Source organism: Schistocerca cancellata, chromosome 5 (assembly GCF_023864275.1).
Source record: "Schistocerca cancellata isolate TAMUIC-IGC-003103 chromosome 5, iqSchCanc2.1, whole genome shotgun sequence".
In the NCBI taxonomy this organism is placed as follows: Eukaryota; Metazoa; Arthropoda; class Insecta; order Orthoptera; family Acrididae; genus Schistocerca; species Schistocerca cancellata.
In genome coordinates, this window is record NC_064630.1 from 483,488,461 (window position 1) to 483,504,896 (window position 16,436).

Here is a 16,436-nt window from a genome sequence, read left to right on the forward strand (position 1 = left end):
TGGAATGGAAAGTGTCTTGAAAGGAGGATATAAGACGAACACCAACAAATGCAAAATGAGGATAATGAAATGTAGTCGAATTAAATCAGGTGATGCTGAAGGAATTTTATTAGGAATGAGACATTTAAAAGTAGTAGAGGAGTTTTGCTATTTGGGCAGCAAAATAACTGATGATGGTTGAAGTAGAGAGAATGTAAAATGTAGACTGGCATTGGCAAGAAAAGTGTTTCTGAAGAAGAGAAATTTGTTAACACTGAGTATAGATTTAAGTGTCAGGAAGTCTTTTCTGATAGTATTTCTGTTCTGATGTAAAGACAAGCACCAGCACGCTGGCGGGAACGTTAGAGAAGAGAAGGCTGTGAAACATCAGTCAACTGCATGCTGACGTACCCCTCTCCAGGACAACAACACGATGATAGCGCCCTCTGCACAAAGAGGACATAAGCGTTGTGCCGCCTGGCCATAGCATTGTATACACGGAAGAGACTTATTTGCATGTCACCCTTTGCATGTGATACATCTGCACTTCTCAAAGTGAAGTATTGTTATTTATCTTATTGTAATAAAAACTTATTAATACAATCTGCTTGACTTGTTGTCAAGCGATCCGAGAAGCAGGTTGCCTAGGCACCTCATGTTTGACGAGTAGACAGGATACAACAATTTCTATGGAGTGTAGCCATATATGAAAATGAAACATGGATGATAAATAGTTTAGACAAGAAGAGAAAATAAGCTTTTGAAATGTGGTGCTACAGAAGAATGCTGAAGATAAGATGGTAGATCACGTAACTAATGAGGAGGTATTGAACAGGAATGGGGAGAAGAGGAATTTGTGGTGCAACCTGGCTAGAAGAAGGGATTGATTGGTACATCACTTTCTGAGGCACCACAGGATCACCAATTTAGTATTGGAAGGAAACGTGGAGGGTAAAAATTGTAGAGGGAGACCAAGCGATGAGTACACTAAGTAGATTCAGAAGGATGTAGATTTACTTCAGGGATGAAGAGGCTTGCACAGGATAGAGCAGGATAGAGCAGCTTGGAGAGCTGCATCAAACCAGTCTTTGGACTGAAGACCACAACAAACAAAACAAGTACATGCTGAAAATAATCCAGTAACCGATGATCCTGAAACTGTATTTTCCTGTCTTAAATGTGGTGCAAACTTTGCAAATAATTTATGTGACCATTAAGCAGTTTCACTATGGTTACAATTTGAAGAGTAGGGGTCATAGGTTTAGATACAGTTAGTATACCTCATAAATAAAATGCAAAGAAATATGAAGCCACCAACAGTCTTTTTCCACAGACAAGCCCTTTAGACTACAGAAAGAAAAATAGAAAAGAACATATCAACAATGTATCATAGAGTACATTCATAGCCTTCAGTGTGCCACTCTGTGAGGACTATTACTGTGATTCAACAATTTATGTCTAGTAAAATAGCAGGGCATTGAACCACCTATGAACTTTTCAGCTTAGTAATGGAGCACACCTCATTATGTCCAACCCTCTCAGATATCGTCAGCCTTCATTACGCAACCGACAATAAGTAATTACTATTATATCCAGACACTGAAACATTTATAGTCAACTGTTAATCAACAATACATGATACAGATAACTGATTAAATACAGGGGCAGGGGGATTGCAGCAGCGACGCAAAATGGTTGGTTGTTAACATCTTAAATATAATCTGAGATTCAGTAGTTGAATAGCAGTGGAAAGTGTGTCCTACTACAGTTCGGTTTCCGAAATGAAAATACATCTTAACCGCAAATCTTGGTGCATTGTGAATTCACAATGTACCAGACTTTCCCTCTCATCACATTTGGTAAATCTCACCTGATCCAAGGTTCTGGGTGCCTTTTCCAAAATTTATCTCTTTTCCTAAACCTCTCCAGTCTTTTTCCTTCACCCCTCTTCCTTCCCCTTCAACCCTTCTGCCAGCAGAACAATCCACTGGCTCCAAAAGCTTGGAAGTATAACCTTCTTTTATGTGTCCATTTTCCTGCCATTGCCTGGTGAGTATATTTTTATCTATCCGATTATGTTATATTGTCAAAAATTTATTATTTTCATTGTTAAATCAAGAAACTTTGTTTCACATGAATAGGGACAGACACTAAACTATAAAACTCCTCTGTAACAATCTGCAGGATCAGTCACCTGTACAAGAAATACCATCATAAAATGTCCAATGATTAAGACACTGTTAAGAACATGTCTTCGTTCTTTGGTCATCTCCATCTGTTATCATAAATCAGGTGACTAATTACCACATGTGTGTAGATGAGTATACTTTATTTTGTGCTAGTGTATGTGTTGTCAACTGTGAAGCCATGAATGAGAAAATATTTCCTAACATTTGACAAAGAGAAAAACATGTGACTTGCATTTAAAAAAGACTTTACCACAATACTGAAGTGACAGAGAAAGGTCCAGGGAAATTACATCACACCAGTGACACTTTCATTCGAAGCATATTTTTCCTAATTAACAGCCCACTCTATTTTTACTCCCTCTTTTCTTACATAAAACATAGCCACTGTTTGCTGGTGTCACATCACAACTATTACAAAAAAAAAAAAAAAAAAAAAAAAAAAATAACATGATGAGTATAAACATGATGCAATGCAATACAATCTTCTTGTTACAGTATGGTGTCAAATGGTCCATCTTCCCCCACCCTTCACTGTTGAAGTGATTAATGGGTAGATTATTTTTTTCTGCTTCAGTTGCCTCAAGTTAAACAGTAGACTGCTGATATGAGCCTTGCAAAAGAGGAACAGACAAGTGGAAATTTTTTTCTACTACTTAAACAAGCGTACATTGCAATCACAAGTTACAACTGTGTCTGTCTACCTTTTTCTTAAGGGAAAAAGCAGCAGGGAGAATCCTCAGATATAAATTGTACTATCTCTACACATGTTAAATATCCATAAATCCAAGTTAAAATTGCAGTGTGGTACAGAATTTTAACACCACAAATTTTCACGTGTGTGTATGTGTGTGTGTGTGTGTGTGTGTGTGTGTGTGTGTGTGTGTGTTTAAGTTTACTATGATTATGCATCCTTCCATATAACTGATGTCCATCTTTCATACCAAACACAATAACCACATTGAGGTGGAGATTGCAGCAATACTAATGTAACTTGCAAATCTGACTGAGTTTTGAGTTAAATTACTGAGCAATCATTACATAAAAATATCCAATGACAAACATGTATCTAATACTGCACTTCGCTTGATCTGTTTAGAATGACACTAACATTGTTAACTTGTTGTGAAGTGTTTAATATCCCAAGGCTATCAAGGAGTCCAGAAATGTGTAACTAGTTCAGAGAGAACAAGGCTGGGAGAAATAAATCTGAAGATTATTGGAGAAATAATCCTTGAAATCACCTAAAGTTATTTCGGATAACCATGAAACCTGTATCAGGACAGCTGGGTGTGAATCTGAACTCTGCAGCTTCAGAATATGAACCTAGTGCTGGCTTTAAGTTTGCTAACACAATGAGAAATGACAAATGCACATATTCTTTAAATACACAGTGCTTAATTTTTCCTTATCCTAGTGTCTATAGGTACCAACATTTGTGAAGCTTAGCTCATTTTCAGAATATGAACTGGTTTTCAGTGCCAATGACTCTTCAGGTCATTTTATTTTTGGCGAAGTAACTTGTCATTATAATAAAATGATTTAAATTATATTTTATCTGAAGCTTATATTATCTGTAATGAAGCACATTTCAGAAAGTTTGCTCCATGTCATAGAACTGCAGGAAATTTTACACAGAGGTGGCTTTTTAGTTACACAGTTCCAAGAGTAACTTCTATGCTATGTGATAATACCTCTTAGATAGAGCATCTGATATCTGGCCAAATTGAAAAATGTTGGGGTAAGTCTAAATATTAATTCATACACTACCTGCAATATAAAATTATCAAAATTTCGAAGATGGCAATCACTAAAAACCAGAATGGTTACTTTTGCATGTGTGAGCCGCATTTTCAGGTCATAGTTATTGTAAGCAGTCTAATTAGTGCTTCTGAACAGTGAATTCCATACCCACATTTTGTTTTAACTTCCATGATATATAACAAAATTTTATAAAATATTTCTTTTCAGATGCAAAAGTTATGTAGAACACTTTAGATATTATGGACAAACTAACATAAGTCAAAATCAGAATGGAAGAAAAATTGGCACTAAACAAATGAATTTGAAACATCCTACGTAAACCAACTGAAACCCCAAGCAGTCTAGTTGTTGCACACGGTAACTCCCTGAATCAATTTAACATTCCTACAACAAAAGTGGAAGTACATTAAAGAGCAGAGCTACAACACATCAAAAGTCATAAAGTGAACAAAATTAGTCACAGAATTATGGGCAGAAAATGTGGAATCTTACAATCAATAACTATAAGCGGGTAGGTGGCAAATACATAGTTGCTGACTACAGAAACAGGAACTTCAGAACAACAAAGAACAGTGAAAGACATAAGGCCTAAGGAGATCTCTAAATAATTGCTGAAAATAAGGGAATCAGCAGTCACAGCCGTAGTAGTGAAGTCGTACCGGTATTTTTTGCAAGTGAGCAAGACAGTAAAAAGTTGTGCTAAATAGTAGCTAATATTTCTTTTCATTTTTCCGTTTTCTTTCGTTTACTGGTTTTTTTTTTAATATTAAAACCATATACACCTCATTTTAGCATAAAGAAGATACAACTCATCGGAAAATTAAGTGTAGTGTAGGTAAATGGTCCGCGATTGGGATGACATGCCATTGCGTAACAGTGGCTGCAACGATACTTACACCTGGGCGCTGGACTTGGTGTCAGTTTTCTTGCGTTTCTTACTGGCGCCTCCAGTGACGGCAGCGCTCATCTTGACCCACACAGGGTCCTGGAGGTCACATGGGCCAAGCCTGAAACACAACAAAGAGCCTTCCCTCAGTTACTTGCTCTCTACGAAACCGAACAGGTGAGGTAGACATTAGCAGGTCACGATTTGTAGCTACTGTGCATCCAGCCACAGAAAAATAGATTTTGCAGTTATCAGAGCAATGACTATACCGAGATAGGGGCAGTGGTATTTTAGCATCATTTTCAAACCACTACTATGACACGTCCATAAAACAACCTGAAAAAATAGTTAGATAGCATAAACTACTGACTGCCTGTGCTCGTTTCTGTTAGATGTAGAGACTTGTATATGGCAAAACTGTTGTGAGAAAATGGCTTGATATTAAGAAGACTGACATTTCTTAAATTCCACTTATTCGTACTATCCTTCTTCTTTTACGTATGAGCCACATTGGAGTACTGTTATTTCAACTGTTTGTTCTTTTTTTCTTCCACACTTCTCTCTTCTTTTACATATGAGCCATTATGGAGTACGGTTATTTCAACTGTTCATTCTTTCTTTTCTTCCACATTTCTCTCATCACTCCTTGAGGTTTCTCTCTTCTTTCTCCTGTGCAAGTGATTCCAGTCTTCTAGTTTTGTCATGAAACCCTGTGGATACTTGCAGTTTCTTTCTGAGTGGCAATCCTTACTCAATATCTTGTCGTATAATTGGGAGTTCATTCATGTCCCTTTCAGTTCTTGTTTGGACCATGTATAGTATATTTTTAATCCTCCACTATTCCTGGCTTATTTTCACTGCCCCATCATTTGCAGTCAGCGTCTCAGAATATTGCAATGCGCAGCCAGTGGAGAGTTAATTTACCGAAGTAAGTGAACAGTCTTTTTGTGAGACTTGGATGTAACCACATAAAGCTATTCTTCTTTACCTAACCACAACACTATTTTTTTCAGTGTGTGTAGAAACTTCTCTACTACAATTTCTTCTGTGCTGTGTTTGCTCTTTAACTACTCCCAAAACTTTCCTTAGTATTTTTCTTTCTGATTTCCAGTGCTTCCATCACCACCTTTTTGTTGAGGTTTAAACCATCTGCTGCACAAAATGTGTCTGCGCGAATTACTGTAGAGTAACGTCTAAGCCAACAAAAATCACTTAAGGTTAGCGCTGGACTCTTTCCTTCGACAATGCTACAGTCTATATTTTCTCGCATTATTCTCCACCCGAAGTAATGTTATTACTAATTGGTTTTAATGTCAACAAAAGGTTCAACTCTAACCTTCCTTTCTTTCAGACAAATTAAAACTTGTGTATCACCTATGAGAGAACATGGCCACGTGGATTATTGCAGGCAGTTGGTTTCCCATTCTCATCCGCCATACCGTAACATCTGAATCGTATCAATGCGACATTAAGAAGCACATATTTTCTTCATACCTGTTCTGCATGTGTCTTTTAGATACAAAAAGAGCATTCGAAAAGTTATCTCAATTACATATTAAAAAGTACCCAAGCCTTGGGAGATGGAGGAAGGTGATTTTGTTTATTATTCACGACTCTTGGATATAATGAGTATAGTTTCAACACATTTACGCGACATGCAACATACAGAGTTATAATCAAGTATTAAAATTCTTTGAATTAAATGTGACCAGCTTTGACATAACAAGAACAGCGCACAATCACGGAAACAATGTGCGGAATCGATACGTGTTGCCTATTAATCAAACAATCAGCATCTTCTATTTGAGATGACGCTGTTGGGCGGATAAATGCTAAACAAAACAAAAATGGTATGTACAATACATATGTGTGCAGCACTTAGTATCTTTGTCTTATTAAGTGTAATCATTATGATCATAATGTTCATGATTAATAATGACTGTGTATTCCGATGATACGAGTTAACTGCCATTGTAAAAAGTTTATGTGATGAATGTGGTTCACATTTAGAAATTATATTTAAAATGCAAAATCTTTGATAAAATCTGTTTCACTTTCAATCACTCTCACTAGGATTCCTTAGGATAATCATAAGTAGCCACATGAATCTAAAAATAGTACAGTTGGTACAATTTCTCATACTGTAATGATTAAAAAGTTGAATGGGAAAAATTACACTAAGAGACTGGTTATAAAAATAGTATTCAACCTTTCATAGAGGTATTCAAGCTTTCACATAGCATACTCTCAAATCGTAACTGGCAGAGGCAGCCTCATGTCACACAAAATCTTACTCTGTTGTCACATATACCTCATTATCACCTAAAAAAGAAAATCACGGACTGATGTGTGTCCGAAACACAGGCACCAGAAATGTGACACACTGAAAGCACTGCACGCTGGTAAGGACTTATTTTGAACTGCCCAATTCAGTGTCAACGTACAGGGTGTTTCAGAAAGCATTACCTGATTTCAAAACACCATACTTGTTGACAAAAACATACTACAAACATTGGGTCGATCGCAAAACACTCACAAAATCTTGAAGTTTTAGCTATGCTATTATAAATGGTCTGTGTGTCCACCACCAGCAGCAGCAGCATGAACAACATCTTTTTACATTTTTACCACAGTTAATTTTCAGTGATGAAGCAACATTTCATGTTAGCAGTAACGTTCGCATACGGAGACTCCAGAACCCTCATGGTATTATTGAGCACGTAAGGAACTCACCAAAATTGAACGTGCTATGTTTCATTAAAAAACAGTGTATGGTTCCTTGTTTTTGGAGGAAAACAAAGTGACTGGGGTGAGCTGCAAAACTGGCTTTTTCCACAACTTCAGGGCAACTCCAATGACTTCATTTTCCAACAAGATGGAGCCCCAGCAGACTGACAACAACAACATACATCAGTCTCTCAATGACCCTCTACCATAACGCTGGATAGGGCGCAGGGGATACCGAGACGCTGCAGCGACTTCTTTACCTCCGAGATCGCCAGACGTGACCGCGCGAAATTTTTTTGTGGAGATATGTGAAGGATAGTGTTATCTCGCCTTCTAGAAGAATCGAAGAACAGAATAACAGCCGCCACAACTTGTGTAAAATCAGATACATTGTGTAAAGTTTATGACAAATTTAGCTCTGATTTAGGTGTTGTTCGTGCTGCTGGTGAAGGACACCTGGAAGATTTATAATAATATAGCTAAAACTTTCTGTGAGCATTTTGCGATTTATAGCACGTTTGTAATATGTTTTTATCAATAAATATGGAGAATGATATATTCACTTTGCAGCGGAGTGTGCGCTGATATGAAACTTCCTGGCAGATTAAAACTGTGTGCCCGGCCGAGACTCGAACTCGGGACTTTTGCCTTTCGCGGGCAAGTGCTCTACCATCTGAGCTACCGAAGCACGACTCACGCCCGGTAAAGTTTGGAAGGTAGGAGACGAGATACTGGCAGAAGTAAAGCTGTGAGGACCGGGCGCGAGTCGTGCTTCGGTAGCTCAGATGGTAGAGCACTTGCCCGCGAAAGGCAAAGGTCCCGAGTTCGAGTCTCGGTCGGGCACACAGTTTTAATTTGCCAGGAAGTTTAATAAATATGGAGTTTTGTAATAAACGCGTATCACCATCTCAATTTACTTGTTAAGAGCCTTGAGGGCAAATCCAGAAAATACAAGTGGAAAGCCACGCGACTTGCCCTACTTTTTCGCATCACACCGTGTCACCGCTTTTTAAGCCGCCAGTTATCGAAAAACGTGAGCGCCAGTCCTCCGACAGGTTGACGGGAACCGAATGAAGTGTTCCTATACGCGTCTCGATTAATGAACGAAAGTATCTTCGTTTGGGGAACGACGGGCACAGGCGGGGGGAGGGGCAGAGTCGGCACAGCAAGCGCCGGCAGGCGTCGCGACGGCGACGCTGCGCCCGCAGCCTCCGATCGATAGCGTCCCGCCTGGGCAGGGCGGCGCCGCGCCGTGGGGCAGGTCGTTCGTTCGCTGCCCATTGTGCCGCGAGCCGACGCGCCCACGCGGGCCGCCCACACACCTGTGTCACCGGTCCACACTCGTGCCGCTCCCACAACTCTGCTAGCCCCACAGCTGGCGGTGAGTCGGCCGTCGGCTCGGGACACGATGCCCGGCAACTCGTCTGGCGTCATCTCAGAAGAGTACGCCGCGCATCGGCATCGGGTTTCAACCGTCTGAATGCACATGCCGCGGCTGTTTACAGTCAACGGGTGGACACGTGGAACGACATTCTTACTTTATGAAGCAGAGGTGTCTATATGTGTACAAAGAAAACCTGTCCAGTTAACATACGGCCTGACGACGACGACGACGACAACAAACAAACAAACAAACAAACAAAACAAACACACCCAGAAGACACGGTCGGATGTCAATATGACTTCGTGAACGTACATTCCATCGGCGGGTGTGTAAACTATCGGGATTGCAGTTCTCTGTGACAGGCAGAACGACCACCAGAGCGCACTAGTGTGTAGTAATGTTATCAGGACTGGTAGGGTATGTAAGGAGAGTGAACAGCGTCAGATATTGAATGAGCACTGCGAAGGACACGGAGATGCTCCGTACTCCTCTGAGACAGTGTTATCAGCACCTGCAACGAGTCTGAAGAAGGACGTCATTGTGAGTCTCCTTTTAGCCGGCTTGTCGAATCGTACAACATCCAGTATTGTCAGGCATTCGGGTGTAACAGTGGCCCGCTAGCCCGGTATTGGCCTGCATGGGAACGCGTGGAAACACTTATTAGTCGTCAAGCTTTCGGTCGGCCACATCCGACCAGCAAAGAGAACAATCAACGTATTAAGCACATGACCCCTTCACTTCTGTGCCTGCCATCCGAGAACAAGTAACAGAATCCCTGCAACATTCTGTCATCTCGCATCAATGGTTAGCAGCTGGACTAGGGAACTGCCGTCCCTTGCTTCGGCTGCTGTTAACTCCACAACATAAAGTCCTCGTTTGGAGCGATCACGTGACCAGGAAGCATTGCCTGCAAATGGCATCGCACAGCGTTCGACGACGAATCGCGGTTCTGCACCACCCCGTATTACCAACGCTGGCAGGTACAGGGGCAATCTGGCGAGACGTCCCATTCTTCCAATGTTACAGCAGTGTTACCGCTGGCGTCATGTTGCGGGGAACCATCGTGTATTACTTCGTGTTACAGCTGGTAGTGATTAGGGAACACTGACGGCAAACGGTACAGGATGCGACATCCTACGTCCTCACGTGACTGGGCAGTTGTGCCATTTTTCAACAAGATAGCATGATGACGTAGTTCTGTACACTAGACGATCTCCAGATCTCCCCCGATAGAGCAAAGTCGGGTGTCAATAAACAGTCTATCAAGGACCAGTTACAACAGTTGTGGGCCTGTCTCGGGAGAGGTTACAACGGCCTTATGACCCCGTCGCCCTTTCCCCCACCTGAATCAGAGCAGGCATCCAGGCCGGAGAGGCTGCACTATCATACTGACAGGTGGGCTCATCACTGAAACATCATATGCCCTCTCAACCTGTGAAGTTTCATTTCGTTTCCTCCTTGCCTTTTGGATGCTTTTTTCTATTGAAGATACGCGCAGATAACTGTCAACTCTCTGGCACATCTTGGAGCTACATTGTGAAGCTAGAGAAATCTTTGGTTTTGTTATGTAATAAATGAGATAAATTACGTCAGAATTGAAACGAAAAAAAGAGTTCTGACCTAAGAGGATGAAAAGCAAATGTCCAACCTCCCATCGAGATTCGTGTGTTTTGAACGCGATTATTGAGTGGTGAAGAAAATGATAGACAAGAATGATTCCAGCAACGGCCTAAACATGATCTACGATAGGCATGGACAACCTCAGGTGACCCGCGGGCCTGATTCACATACTTAACCTCACGGGCCACCAAGTAACGTGACGCGACAACGGCGCTCCAAGACCACGTAGTGAAAACTGTAGCGTCCGTGACGTTAATGTTAGTGGGACACTGCACCGATATGAATGGCAAAATACGCCTCAAACGCGTTACTACGAGAACATTCATTTTATGTTCACCCTTCTTCAGATGTTCACACTTATTTGCGTGTCATGAACATTGTTTCTTTACTTACGACGTTTTACAATAGCCGTCTGAAAAACTTCCGCTGCAAAATTCTGCAGCGGTCCGCTCGCTCTCCCCTGAATTTGTTCCAGGGGCCAGACAAAACAATCGCGGCCCGGTGGTCTACCAGAACCAAGGGAAACACAAATCTCAATCCAGTATCTTGAGCACTGCATCAGTTCGTTCCGTAAATCGGTAAATGTCCTCTAACAGCTTGTTAGCCTACATACCAACCGACAATATTGTCCTCGCTCGAAAATTAACTGAACCAGCCATTAAAAAGATCGATTATTTGATTAACTTTCACATTTCAGCCACCATGATTTCATACCTACGCACTGGATGACTTCGTGATATTTATGATCACCTGCTGTCGTTAAAAATTTTACATGTATGTACGGACCACAACAAAGTTTGACGTCACCCACACGTGACATACGATGCTACATTACGCGCGCCTGTGTGTGTATCGTCTAAAATATTATGCCTTCTGGGTAATGAGATCGCCATTTTAGGGCATTATATGCTGTTTTGTAACAGACGGAGCATGACGTGGTGGTCGGTTGGTTTTTCTGTCTGTCACAACTGCCCCATTACGACCAGAACGCGGAATTCTGCCTTCCCCAGTATCTAGGCCACTAAACTTCGAAGCATAAAACGAGAACGTACACTGAAAGAGACGGCCGAAACAATTCAAATCGTTGTTGCTTTTCTAGTAACAGGAAACTGGTATTTCAGAACTTCTTTTTAAGTAACTGAGTTCAAGATGCTTCATGTGCGATCAGAAATGAAATGAAATGATCGTATGGCATTGTTGGCCGGGAGGCCCCATTCGGGGCAGTTCGGCCGCCGTATTGCAAGTCCTTTCTAGGTGTCGGCGACTTGCGAGTCAATGATGATGAAAATGATGACGAAGGACACACAACCCTAAGTCCCCTGCCGGGAATCGAACCCGGGCCCCCTGCGTGGTAGGCGCTACCGCTACGCTACGGAGGCGGACGGTCAGAAATAAACACTGATGACTCCAATTTTATTATTAGATAAGTTTGCGCCACAGTAGAATTGTATTTATCAAATGACAACATTTTCACGAAAAGGCTGCTGCCTTATAATATTTCTAACAACTTTAACATAGTTGTGAATTGTGTGAATTGAGCTTTTTTTAATGCTGGGACCTGTTGATACGTTATAATTCTGAAGACTGAAATCGACAACGGAATAAATTGAATCATATGGCACACAGTCGTCCGGCGGAAATGTTTTCCTTTCGTTCCTACTGTACTTTGGGACACAAAACGCATTAAGAACTTTAAGCGAGTACTGAAACTTCAGAAGAGATTCAAGCTTACCAAATAATCCACACAGAAATTTCGAAGTTTATGAGCGATCCGAGCAAGTTATTGGCTATTTCTTCGTTACTAAGACCGGGCGTTGTGAGCCTCGACGGAGGGAAATGCGTAGTGCCAACTATCAATGTGACTGCCCTTCGCTTACCGTAAACGCCAGAGACGGAGCCCCGCGAGGATTTCAGAATGATCCTGCATTATCAATCGCTCCATTACTCACTTCACCAGTAACGCAGTCGAAAGTTGTGCTGACCCTAAACCAAACAGCACTGTCTATAGCTCCAGTTTACAACAAAGGACTGAATTCGGCAATCAAAATGTGAAGTTCTGTTAACATACGTTAGCTCATTCAACGCCAAACACTATCGTATGAATTATGATGACACACGTTAGAATATGACAATCCACAGCGACTTGTTGTGTGCGTTAAATTTAAAATTCTTCCTCTCTAAAATGTTCCCGTTGTTGGGGGTGTAATTGTAATGGGGTAGAGTGGGATGGGATGGGAGGCGTGGACTATCATCGTGTGAGTGATACGAAAGTGTACCACAGTCCAACACACAGAGAAAAAACAAAACATGCGTGATCTTTTAAGCACACACACTTCAACAGAGGCTTAAAAATTAACAGAGAAATTACTATAAAGCGGTTACTGACAGTTGCAGACGCGTTTCGTGAGTCGGCTGAGTTTCCCCAGTGGCTGCCTACGATGAAGCCAGGCTTCCCACTCTTTCCCTCCACACGTTTCGACACGTACGACGTTCTTTACCGAGAATTTCTTCCCTTAATCTGGCTTGAAACCAGTTTTTACTCTCTACAAAATCCTCATTAACACTTCTGGAAGTGATTTCCCGTGATTCCGCTCTGGTTTAGGCAAATGCAGTGAGGCAATACTACAGCGTTAGCAATTGATGTATAATTTATATTTATTTGTTGATTGTAAAGCAATCTACTAGTAACAAATATTGAGTGGATAACCATCAGTTCTCTACGATAGGCTAAGGTTTTTGTGGCACCTATAAAACTTTCTTCTTGTGGCATGACAGGTCTTGAAACTGACCAACCCAAATACCAAGCTGACAATTTCGGAGTCTTGGGTCTCCTCCCACCAGCTCTGGATAAATGTCGGCGGCCATCCATATCACCACGGAAAAAAATAACTGCAATGAGAGACGCAATACCACCAAGTCAACCCCTACGTTTTACGCTACGATAGCTTGCTACCGGCAATTTTTTCGAAGACTTGAAATTTATAAGGTCTGTTTCATTTCAAAGTATTTCATACCTTTGTAAAGGTTTTATGAAAATAATACGGGCACTAAAAGCCATTCGGGTAGGTAATCAATACATACCCATAAATATCTGTATATACTTTTCTCATAGCTTTGCATTAACATTTACCTGTATGTTCTTGAACTCATTTGCCTTAACATCCTACAATGCCGGCAATGATTTATACATTTCGATGCACTCTAATAAGACCGCACTTTCGTCTTGTTCTGAACTAATTTTAACACAACAACGGACACAAAGATATCCACAGAGACTGGCAAGAAGTACTGCCCACAGACGGCTCAACATTCCCAGCCAGTGCAATAAGTGCAAAAGTTTTTTGTGTGCCCAATATTGTTGTGCAACCCTTCACTCTCACCTCCACACGTTCAGTACTATTTCGCATCCGGAAATACTGCGCAATAATACTGACTGCCTGGTCTCCACTTAGTGGGCTTTTCTTGATACAAAATCCAGAGTAGTGCAATATTACAAAAAAATGGAGAGCAGTGCGGGCTGGAAGCCAAATCAGTTGCATATCACTGCCAACATTATCCGAACTATGCGATTGCCGTCGACCACAAAAATTACTTTATGTGACCGATGGTTCAGTTTCTCGTGTTTCTCTTTTCGCAATTTATTTTCAACACATAGCACACAAATTACGCTGAACTAAAATAAAAACATTAGTTTTCTTTATGTAATCGATATGATACACGTAGGAGAATTGTCGCTGCGCTAAGAAGACACGAAGCCATCGGGTGGCCACAAGCGCACGTAGCTCGGTGAAGCGTGCTAATGGCGGACCGTTATCCCTGCCGTTGCGTAAACATCGTTGAGTCTTGACAGTTACACAGGCCATCCTTCCCAATAAACTTCAACGGTGGAGCTATGGCCAACCGAATGCGACACTTCAGTGTAATCGTACTGGTGTTAACTTTCGCTTCGAAAATATCTTCACAGAGTCCTATACAAAAATTAAGAAGAAGCAGAATTTATGCAGAACTGCAGGTGATTGTGCTGTTACTGGCAATCTTACAAAGCCCGTTCATGTCGTATATCTACAACATCCATTGAACGAGGTCGTATACGACATTTCAGATCTCGCATGCAACAATCACTTCACAGTCATGTAATTACGGAGCTACAGATTGGCCAGCTTTTGCAGTTGTCTGTCAAATGCATAACAATCCTTACAACCACACAACATTATTAGTCTGCACTGTCTTATACGCACATGCGAAAAAATACGTCGTTTTAAATGAAAACCTTGAGAACATACGCTATCTGATCAAAATTATCCGGACACCCCCACGTAATGCTGAATTGACAAGTAGGTGTCACGAGAGTATAAAACGAAGCGGCTGCTATTGTGCTGTCGGAGGTTAAGCATTGACAGCAAAATGTGCCGGTCACGACGACTCCGTGATTTTGAACATGGACAAGTAACTGTATGTCATCTGAGTAAAAAACCCATCAGGGACGTGTCAACCGTTGTAAATCAGCCCAAATCGGCTGCTGGTGATGTGACCGAGGTGGAAACGCTAACGATCAGCCACAAGTAATCCAAGACCAGGCCAAACTGACTGCCAGAGGCCGTCGAGCATTTTGGAGAGTGGCGGTAAAAAATGAATGGCACTAAATCAGAGGAAGGCATCACCCGTGGGTTCCAAAGTGCTACCAGAAGTCTAGCACGATAACTGTGCGTAAGGAGTTAAAAAGAACGGTGTTCAATGGTAGAGCAGCCCCTCGTAAGCCATACAATCCGAAGGAAGGGTCTGGGTTTGGCGAATGCCTGGAGAACGTTAGCAACTCATACTAACGCCCACTGGTGGTTGTCAGGATACTTTTGATCAGATAGTGTCTGTAATAATGTTGTCCTTTATCTGAGTTCGCCTACCAATGAAAACATTTCAACCCAAATGGTACAATGGGAATAACACTCTATCGTGTCCTTCAAAACGTTTTGCAGAGTATAGATGAAGAAGCGCGAAATCCCCACAATGATTCATTTCGGAACGTTTAGCGCTGCATCGTGTCAGCGTGCTACAATATACACTCCTGGAAATGGAAAAAAGAACACATTGACACCGGTGTGTCAGACCCACCATACTTGCTCCGGACACTGCGAGAGGGCTGTACAAGCAATGATCACACGCACGGCACAGCGGACACACCAGGAACCGCGGTGTTGGCCGTCGAATGGCGCTAGCTGCGCAGCATTTGTGCACCGCCACCGTCAGTGTCAGCCAGTTTGCCGTGGCATACGGAGCTCCATCGCAGTCTTTAACACTGGTAGCATGCCGCGACAGCGTGGACGTGAACCGTATGTGCAGTTGACGGACTTTGAGCGAGGGCGTATAGTGGACATGCGGGAGGACGGGTGGACGTACCGCCGAATTGCTCAACACGTGGGGCGTGAGGTCTCCACAGTACATCGATGTTGTCGCCAGTGGTCGGCGGAAGGTGCACGTGCCCGTCGACCTGGGACCGGACCGCAGCGACGCACGGATGCACGCCAAGACCGTAGGATCCTACGCAGTGCCGTAGGGGACCGCACCGCCACTTCCCAGCAAATTAGGGACACTGTTGCTCCTGGGGTATCGGCGAGGACCATTCGCAACCGTCTCCATGAAGCTGGGCTACGGTCCCGCACACCGTTAGGCCGTCTTCCGCTCACGCCCCAACATCGTGCAGCCCGCCTCCAGTGGTGTCGCGACAGGCGTGAATGGAGGGACGAATGGAGACGTGTCGTCTTCAGCGATGAGAGTCGCTTCTGCCTTGGTGCCAATGATGGTCGTATGCGTGTTTGGCGCCGTGCAGGTGAGCGCCACAATCAGGACTGCATACGACCGAGGCACACAGGGCCAACACCCGGCATCATGGTGT

At 42.5% G+C, this 16,436-nt stretch overlaps 1 protein-coding gene across 7 annotated transcripts in view; it reads right to left on the reverse strand.

The window, feature by feature from the left end:
• The window catches only part of LOC126189025 (nuclear receptor coactivator 3-like), a 299,208-nt gene that overhangs the window by 80,930 nt on the left and 201,842 nt on the right, over positions 1-16,436 (reverse strand). For all 7 annotated transcript variants that reach the window (XM_049930852.1, XM_049930856.1, XM_049930851.1 and 4 more), the window contains exon 2: positions 4,826-4,936. In XM_049930852.1, coding sequence (XP_049786809.1) covers positions 4,826-4,936 — 111 coding nt within the window. The remainder of the gene's footprint in view (positions 1-4,825; positions 4,937-16,436) is intronic.